This window comes from Galeopterus variegatus, unplaced genomic scaffold (assembly GCF_000696425.1).
Source record: "Galeopterus variegatus unplaced genomic scaffold, G_variegatus-3.0.2 Scaffold660, whole genome shotgun sequence".
Taxonomy (NCBI): Eukaryota; Metazoa; Chordata; class Mammalia; order Dermoptera; family Cynocephalidae; genus Galeopterus; species Galeopterus variegatus.
In genome coordinates this window covers 59987-70257 of record NW_007726771.1, presented here as the reverse complement: position 1 = coordinate 70257, position 10271 = coordinate 59987, and the positions used below count along the sequence as shown (strand labels likewise).

At 40.2% G+C, this 10271-nt stretch overlaps 1 protein-coding gene across 4 annotated transcripts in view; it reads right to left on the bottom strand.

Moving 5' to 3' along the window:
- Positions 1-10271, bottom strand: part of MYO1D (myosin ID) — a 268223-nt gene that overhangs the window by 228157 nt on the left and 29795 nt on the right. For all 4 annotated transcript variants that reach the window (XM_008571096.1, XM_008571094.1, XM_008571093.1 and 1 more), the window contains exons 12-13: positions 7427-7501; positions 2500-2632 (exon numbers count right to left, since the gene is read on the bottom strand). In XM_008571096.1, coding sequence (XP_008569318.1) covers positions 2500-2632; positions 7427-7501 — 208 coding nt within the window. The remainder of the gene's footprint in view (positions 1-2499; positions 2633-7426; positions 7502-10271) is intronic.

The following is a 10271-nucleotide window of genomic DNA, read 5'->3' as shown; positions in this document are numbered from 1 at the left end:
GTGGTCCCCGGGCCGGGCGGGGGGCAACCCTGGGGGTTGCGATCCGTTGCCGGACACGGAAAAAAGACAAAAGACAAAAAAAAAAAAAAAAAATTCTACCTTCTCTCACATTAATATTGCTTTTAACCATTTTAGGTGGAGGTGGTTTGATATATTTTTATCCTCCTCTTTGTTTTTAAGCTTTCTGCATAGTGTTATTTAGATGTGTCTTCTGTAAGCAGCATATAGCTAGATTTCCACCTATCTAGTCTGTTTAGTCTAGTCACACTTATGGCAAATACCAGTTATTTAGATTTATTTATACCATCTTCTTCTATATTTTCTTTTTCTTTTTTTTTGTCTTTTTTCATGTCCGGCAACGGATCGCAACCCTCAGCATCGCGCCCGCACCGGACCGGGACCGGCACGGGATCGCAACCCTCGGTGTTGCTCCCACACCTCGCTCAGCCAGTGAGCGGGAACTGGTCTGTATGTGGGATCCGAACCCTTGGCGGGAGCGCCACCGCGCTCCCAAGCGGCGCACTGCAGCAGTGCGCCACCGGGCCGGCCCATTCTTTTATATTTTCTAAAGGCAACATTTTTTCTTTGCTTCTGTTCTGTACCCCCTCAGCCTATGTTTTATCCAGTATATTTTCCCCACTTTGAAACAGAAATCTTATTTCTAGGTGGGTGTGAGGCTGACCAGAATAAAAAATGCACTTCCCAGCTTCCCTGGCAAATAGGTGTAGCAAATAGCATGTACCTGAAGTGTTGTGTGAGACTTCCGGGAAGTCTCTTTAAAAGGAAGGAAGTTCCAGCTGCCTTACTGGACCAGGAAGAGGAGGCCAAGACCAAGAATGGCACAGCAGAAAGACAAAAGAAACTTGGGTTCCTAATAACCTTGGAGGTGCTATCCCAGTCCTGGATGCCTTCTGTACATTATTTACAGGAGAGAAAAATAAATGTCTTTCTTGTTTAAACCATTAATTTCAGGGTCTCTTTTATTAGAAGCTGGATGCAATTCCTGGTATAGAAATTATAGAAGGTTCTAGAATTTTAAAAAAATTTTTTTCTTATTTTTGTAAAAGGCACATTTAACTAGTAATTTAGAAAACAAGGGGCTGGCCCAGTGGCGCACTGGATAGTGCGCCGCTTGGGAGGCGCGGCAGCACTGCCGCCCGAGGGTTCGGATCCCACATACAGACCGGATCCTGCTCACTGGCTGAGCGAGGCGCGGGAGCAACACCGAGGTTTGCAATCCCGTTGCCGGTCCCCGGTCCGGTACGGGGGCAACACTGAGGGTTGCGATCCGTTGCCGGACACGGAAAAAACAGACAAAAGACAAAAAAAAAAAAAAGAAAACAAAACAATAATTCTTTATCTGGTTAATTAAATAAATCTAGCCAAATAAATAATTAAATAAAATTTATAAAATTCAGTGTTCAACTGTTTCTTGTGTCTTCCTTCTACGTTCAATTTTCTTCTTGCTGGATGAAGCAGGTTGAAGCTGACATGCAGTGAGAAGCTGAGATAAGAGAGTCTTAATGGTATTCTAGTCTTCAGTGCCAGTGTCCTCACCCCTGCCCTTCTGGAGGTTTGATTATACAAGCCAACAAATTGTGCTTATTTGCTGTCACTTGAGGTCAAAGAATCCTGACAAAAAGAAATAGAAAGCTACTGAACAGATGTGTTCTTGTGGCATTTGCCTAATTCATCCACAGCAAAGTAACCAGAAACAGTACAGATTTAAATTCTTAGAGAGGAAGTAGATTTAAAAAAAAAAGATACTAAGGAAAAAGAAAATACACAGGGAAGGCATCAGAAGAGAAAGATAAAAATGAAAGAACTAAAAATAACGACTCCGGGAATGCTGCCTAATTTGTCAAACTTGTCAACAGCAGCAGTTAAGAGTAGAAATCTGTTCTTTAAGAAAAAAAGCAGACTAAAGTTATTAAACAGTATTAGACTTCAAAGAAATAATAAAAAACAGAAATAACTGTCAATAATATATCTTTACATTTCAAGTATTTTTAAACGGCCTAAGGACAATACTTACATACTAAACTTCCTCTTAAAATTCTCTCTGGTCATTTTGTATTCAAACACAATATATGGATAGTGAATTGTTACAATTTAATTAAATATTTCTTTATTTTTTTATTTTTGCCAGGCCCTGACTTCAACATAGGCCTGAAGTTCATTTTGCTGGGCATGCTATACCTTATATATATATATATATATATATTTAAACCTAAAATCTTCCCCTTGACCTTGACAGTAGAATAAAAAGCTCAAATTTAAGAAAAGCATTCATCTCGGACCAAAAACAATTGTTTCACCCAGGCAAGTTTAAAAAAAAAAAGCAAGAATAAAAATTCCATTTTAACATTCACTTTGAATGCATATTCTTCAATTTGATTAAGTATAACTATTTAAAAAAGCAAATCATACATTCTGTATAACATATGTCAAGAGGGAATCTATGAGTTAAAATGCATATTTAGAAAAGAAAATAATTACCTTGGATGCAAGGTTGTCTACTAAAGCAATCATGGAATTCTTAAACAAGGTGGCAGCAGTCAGAGGTCGCTTGGTCACCTCTGTAATGCTCAGTTTGCCCTCAGGCCACATATTCTTCAGCACAGGATTTGAACTGGGAAGCACAGAAAGAGCAATTCAAATGTTACCTTCACATAAGATGAATAAAAAGTGCTAAGAAATCCTGCTGAACTATATCCTGACAATCACAACTGGACTGCAAACTGAACCCACACGGCCCAACAGGAAAAATGATTCCATCCAGAAAACTATGCTGAAAGTATAATGACCTATACTGCACCATAAATTGACATTTTTCCAGACTATACCACATTTTAAGAATTCTTTAAACTTCTTTAAAGTGACACCTTATTGTTGTTATTATTACCTGGGACTCTCAAATGGTTAACACGGCTTTTACAATATATACATAAAACAAATTTCTTTATGTGATGGTTAAAAAAGGAAGACAAATTAGTACAAAAACAATCCTCAATGTTATGGCTGAAAATATGAAGGTAAAAACATCTTCTAACTGAAACAAATATTCGTAAAGAATAGGTAACACTACAAAAAGCCAGCTCTTTTTAAAAGTACAGATAGGAATATAAAACAACCATTTTTCATTGTCTTCTAGTTAAGTTCCTTTACTGCAGTCGAATTAATTAAGACATTTATAGGTAGCATTGACAGTTATGATATTTTATTGATATGACATGAGGACTGTTACAATCTAATTCCAAAAATATATTTCGGGCTTATTTTCATGTTGGAAATCACATATTCATTAGTTGGCTCTGTGGTGATATTTTAAAAAACGTGTGGTGATCTCAACTGTGATTTTCTTCCTGTTTCATTTTAGGTGCTTTTGATTTCAAAGTAATTGGAACTCAAAATGTTGCTTGTTTCCTGGGAACTTTCTTTTCAGAAAAATTTTTCTTAAAGAATTGGAAGTTGAAAAGAGAAAAGAATTAACATGGGCGTTTATGGTGAGTAGTGCTTTCTAATGCCATCATTTTGCCCACTTTTCTTTCCCCTGAATAAAATTGAGAAGATTGAGTTAATTCCCCAAAGCACCTAGTAAATTTCTGTAGACAGGTGCTCAAGATAAAAGCGGCAGAATGGAAGTGGATGACAACAGAGTGAGGAAGATGAATAGTGATGTGGGACCCGCTGGGTCTATGGATGCATTCAGAGCAGCACTCCTAACCCTCACCATCACCAGCAGGCAGTGCCAACGACCATCAGAAGTGGCTGTAAAACAATGCAGTGATCTGCAGCGTATGGACGCAGTTTTATCACTTTATTGTCCTATTCTATGATTTTCCAATCGTACTCTTATATCAATAAAAATGAGCACATAAATGTATGTTGTTTTTCCTTAACTTTTCCATTCTTATCTTTAGCACACAGATAATTTAAGGTAATGATTCTCAACTTATAGTGCACATGGTGCCTGGATGCTTAACAACTACTGAACAGAATTTCCAGAAGGTAGAAAGTTGTATTTTGTGTACTTTGAAAATTCTGATGCATGCCAAAAGATTGAGCATCACTGGCTTTGGGTCTACGCAGTTTCTACCCCAAATTCTTTTTCCACCTTACTCACTGTTGGCCATATATGGAGACTATTCGTAACATATTGTAAATGGAGGAAGGAGGGAAGTCAATAAGACCATATATTAAACAGTAGAATTGATATAATTGACAATAAAGTCAAACAGATACATGGAGTCATTTTAAAGAGAAAGAACTTTCAGGCCAGCAAGTCATGAATGTAATATTAACAAAAAAGTTTTCAAACATTTTATATCAGAACCTTTAACTAAAAAGGAAAGCTTATCCAGAAACACAGTACATATAAATAGACAAAGCAGATCATATCTGACTAACCAGAGTATTAAAGAGTAAAAAATCTGTCACCCGGCATGCTACCTGCTCGCTCCATCCTTCCCCCTCCACACACACACACACACACACACACACACACACACACACACACACACACACACGTACATATACCTATGTGTATACTCTCAAGGTCTACGAAACTACAGATCCAAGGATCACTGTTTAAAAATCATTACAATAACCTATACAAAGAAAGAATTGATTCAAATTTTGGGAGGTTGGTTAGCCATAGAAGTATCAAAAAATGTCCAGAGGTAAAGGTGGCCCATCCAAATGTGGTAAAATGGATTCACCTTTGCTTGCTGGCTTTAACTGTTGGATTTACCTAAGTTCCTTTGTTCTGATTCCATGCTTACCAAGCAATTAAGCATCCTGTATTCTATGGGTAATATTTTTCACTGTCAATTAATCAACGAGAATTCTCACTGCTATTTGACTGTCCAAGCAGGTTTTCCAATAGGGAAAAATAGCCTGTCACACCAGCCCATGTATTCCATTCCATGTGACTGCTAGATTTTTCACTGGAAATAAATCCACGTGCTGCTTTGTTTCTGCATTGGTCTCGTGAGCCTGGGTTATGTTAGTCCACCACTGACAGGCAGAGCTGTTCTCAGTGAGCAGTGTCCTCTGGGCCATGATAAATCCACAAAGGTAACGAATGGCATCTTGTGCAGCCTCTTGGTACACAGCCTGGCAACACACCCTGACATTGCCACTGCCAAATGAGGCTGGTTTTCCAACTTAAGTTTTTAACATTTTCTACACAGAGAAATGCTAGACTCTGTCATCTGTCCCACAAAATGGGTACATCTTACCTCATAAACTAAGCATTGAAATTTATGTCTGAGAGCCCCTTTCCCCACACCCAGCTCTTGCACGGATCCCCTCTCATCCCTATGTCTCTGGAACTTTCTACTGATGATAGCACCATCATCGTTCAGGGGGATTCAATGTCCACACAAATGAACCATTTTATGGTAAAACATCTTGAAAGAACTGTTGAAACACAACGTCTCTATGTTCTCATTTCCTGTATTCTCTCGAGCCCACATCAATCAGACATTTGTCTCCACCATTCCATGGAAACCACTGTTGTCAAGAGTCTCACAAACCTTTATGTTAGCAAATCCAACGGTCAATCCTGCTCCTCACATCACTCCTACTTTTGATAAGATTTGACATGGTTTATCATTTTTTTCTTCTGAAAGCATTTTTTTCTTGGCTTGGCCTCTGATTCCTGGTTTTCTTCCTACCTCATTGGCCCACTCTCAGTTTCCTTTGTTAGTTCTTCCTTCCTTGCTTGACTCTAAATATTGGAGTGTCTAAGGGAATAGTCTTTTGACCTCTCCTCTCTCTTTTTATCTACACTCACTGCCTAGATAATCTCATCCACTCTTACAGCTTTAAAAGTAACCAATATGCTGACAACCATGAATTTATATCTCTAGCCCCACCATTCCCTGAGATCCTAATGCATACACGCAGTTGCCTATTTGGCATATTCAATTGGGTGTCAAATATGCACCTCAGACACAATATATCCAAAACAAAACTCTTAATTTCCCCCCACCAAATTAGCTTCTCATTTTGTCTCCCCTTCTCAGGCTCAGGCATCGTCTCTGATTTCTGTCTCTTTCACACCACACATCCTATCCATCAGCAAATCTTGTTGACTCTCCTTTCAAAATGTCACCCAATCTGACCACTTTTCATTATTTCTTCTACTACCGCCCAAGTCTCAGCCTGGATTACTAAACTCGCTTCCTAACTGGTCTCCCTATTTCCACTGTTGCCCTTGACAGTATGTGTTTTACACAGAAGCACTAGTCAGCTCTGTAAAATATAAATAACATCACATCACAAATTGCAGTGGCTTCTCTTCATACTTTGTCCTCACCTTGGCTCACAGAGTCTTTATGATCCAGGCCCTGCCACTTTGTTTTTAGCCACACTGGCTTCCTGCTGCCAACACACTCAAGCTCATTCACACCATAGGCATGGCGCTAGTGGTTCTTTCTGCCTGGAATACTCTTCCCCCACATAGCTGCATGACTCCCTCCCTCACTTCATTCAGGTCTCTACTCAAATGTCACCTCTAGTAAGAGGCCTTTTCTGACTACCCTATCTATAATGCCTCCCCGTCCTTCCTTGTCAGTACTCTTTAATCTCTTAGCTACTTTATTTTCTGCACAGCATTTGTTACTACATGGAAATTATTTGTTTCCTTGTTTATTTACTGTCCCCTCCACTAGATTATAAGGTCCATGAGGGCAGCGACATGTCTAAATTTTTTTTTACAGTGGTATCCCAGAGCATAGAAGAATGTGTGGCTCAAAGGTACTCGATACATGTTTGATAATCTACTGACTATCGGACTGAGTAGACCTAATAAATGAGTGAATATAGTTTTGTAATCTATAAGAAGTTGGCCAAGAATCCTTTTTCTTCTTTGTTGGTCTTGTTTCCAAAGTATCCATACTGTGTTTAAATATACTTGGTTCTGTTTTGCTACAGCTGTTTCACATTTTGTTGGTCTGCTCAGTCAGGATCAGAGCCCCTGACACCAGATGCCACTCTGATATCAAAGTGGTCTCTTATTTGGGGGCACAGACACTATAGTGGGAACCTGAGTGTTCAAAGCTTTCAGTGGGGCCAGAGGTCACCTGATATTTTTCTATTACCACTGCCCTGGCCTGAGGCCTGCTGTGTACACTGGTAGTGGGTGCCAGAAGGCTGGCAGCAGTGAACAGAGAAACTGAAGCAACCCAAGGGAAATCAAAGAAAATCATATTAGGAGCAGGCTCCTGGCCTAAATTTACAGATTTTATAATCATAAAGTCATATACTATTTCATTCACTAAGCATAATAAAGCAGAACTAGAAAATCTGCCAGAAACTCTTAAAATTGTCACATAAAAATAATCATATGCATATGTATTATGCAATATATATATCAAAGGGCTTAATGTAAAGATAATTAATAAAATTTCAGTCTTACCTGTTATACATGAGGCGCTTAAAATCTTGAAATAAAGTGTCCTTATTTTTGTCAATAAAACCAACGACAGAATAACTGATAAGGAAAAACACAGGAAACATGCATCATTCACCACACAAGAGCCACATTTTAGCTTTCCTAGGTGTCTAGAAACCTTTCCACTGTTAATTACACAATCATCTAAATAGCTGATATTATCTACCTTGTTCTACGTTAAAGGGTACCACATTTGAGCACTAAATAGAAGAGACTTTGTTTCTGTTCTTCAAAAGAAGAGCAAACATCAGTACCATCATTACGATTAGCATCATTTTCTACTGGTTTATTGCTTACCTCAAGAAGATGACTTTTAAAAAGATAGCTGTATTTATCATCCAGTATTCCTAAGATAAAAGCAAAACAGCAATGTCCAGGAACTAATAGTCTCATCTGTAGGGAGGTCAAGTGACTTGCCTAAGGATCACTCAAAGTTCAGGGTAGGATAAAAGTATCCAAGGAGAACTGCAAAGGATTGTAAGAACTGGATAAGCAGAAGAGAAAAAGGCAGGCAGTGCATACAGGGAAACAGGTCAAATGAAGAGACAGAAGCAGGCACATGCATGGAGCTCTGGAGAGAAAACGAGGAGGTCAGTCAGTGTTCATGGTTGGATGGAAGGGAGATGAGAGAAGTCTTGAGAGCTCAGAGAAGGCTGCTGCTGGTGAGAGGACTGAGAATTGGAGCTGTACTGCTGCAGTGACTGGCATGGACTCCAGGAGGAGTAAACTCAACATTGGGTGTATAAAGGAATTGGGACTCGGGGTGATTAGCACAGAGGCTAGGGGGTTGAGCAGACAGTAACTGGATGCAACTGTTCCTTACAGTTCTGCCCTCTTGGCTGTCTAGATTTTCTTCCTTGACAATCACATAAATATAGACAATTCCCAGGTCTCTAACCCTGACCCCTTACCTTACATATTTAATTTTGCAAGAAAGTTCCTACAGAATGTGCAGCCTACAGGCACTTTAAGGTCACCATGACCAAAATTACTTCCTTGCCTGTCCCAGCCTAGGTCTTCTTCCTAATACCTTCAAGTCACTTTCGACTGAACCCTTGAAGTCACCTGACTCAATCTATTGTCTAACTTTTACCATTCAAACTTGAAAGTCCTTACTCTGGCATTCAAGACTCATTGCGATTTGATCTCAGTCTACTTTTCTAGGCATTCCTACTTCTCTGTGCTACAAAAAAGATACACTCCAATCAAATGGGCCTAGCTGCTATTTCCTGAATATTTTTAGCACCCTTCCTACTTCTTCCTATAAATATAAATGCTAGCATCCAAAGATCAGCATTGGCCTCCCAAAGTTTATCACACACAGCTATTACACCATTTCCTTATTCTGAATTCTGATATTTATTATTACTCATATGGCAATTATTTAAATCATCTTTTATTATATACACATATGTATGTATATGTGTGTGTGTATGTATGTGTGTTCGTATGTGTATAAATAAATACACATGCAACCATATATGTCAGTATGTAACTTATATGGAAAGCTCTTTGTAGGCAGGGACCACACCTTATAATGCATTGAGCACACAGAAGATATTCAGTAAAAATGCAGAAAGCAGAAAGGGGAAGTCTGAGGCAATAATTATTCCTCAAAAGGATCAGCTAAAGTCCTGGACTGGGAGTCTAGAAACCTAGTTATTGTCTCATTTCTTCCATAAACTTGCTATGGGACATTGGGTGAGAATTTTACTCATTCTGCATAAGTTTCTTCATCTGTTAAACAAAGGGGCTGGCCTAGGTGATCTCTAAGGTCTCTGTTCAGCTCTGCATTTATGCCATGCTGAGATGTATGAAAGCACTCTGTAAGCGAGACTTGGATTTTTAGTGGGAGATATCTGTGTGGTACTGAATATTCACTCTTTAGTATTCTGGAACCTGGGGATACAACCAGAAAAAGTGGAAAATCGTGCCATTCCAGCAGTAATGGCTAAGTTGACGGATGAGGTGATAATTTTGAGCCATATTATTTTATGATTCTAGAGTTCTAATTTAAATTAGGAACAGCTACTAAAATTTCTTCATGTCTTTTCAGCATTTATAGAGGTGATCATTTGCTTTTTTTTGTTGCTTAATCTCTTTTTATAATGGGTTACATAAAATGAATTCCTAATGTGAAAAATAAGGAAAAAGGAAAAGTGTACTTTAAACAAAATAAGGGAGGCCACCAGCACGAAGAGGAACTCAGAAAGCCTGATCGTGAGTCAGAATCTCTAGTGTCCTTGCTTGTGCCGGGGGGTAGCTGTTACTACCCAGGTGGATTGCTCTGAAGGATTGCTGAGACCTTGAAGGGGACTGACAAAATACAAGCACTGAGGTTTGGAGCACGCGCCATTTTGTGAAATTTACAAAATCCTCCCCGGGAAGAAGCCGCGGGAGTGGCCGCCACTTGGCGCCTGGCCTCGCAGCCGCTGCCCTCAGCGCCAGGCCAGGCTGCGCAGCCCCGCCACCGGGACTCGGGGTCTGGCGACTGCAGTTTTTGCCGGGGAGGGGGCTGTCGCCTCCCTGGCCCCAGGCGCCGCTGTAACCGCAAGCCGGAGAGAGACTGAGCAGGCTGCGGCACGACCAGGAGCCGGGAGCGCCAAGGGCGGTGAGAGGTGGCCGGGCCGCTCAGGCTGCGGAGGCCGCAGTGGGAGAGCAACGCGGGAGCGGCGCGAGTGCCCCACCATCTTCCCGGTAGTCAACTTTGGACTTGCCTGGCACTAGTGTCCAACTGAGTAGTCACTGAGGTAGCCATACCAAATTGACAACCCCAGCAACATCTTAGTCAGGCAATAGTGTCAAACCT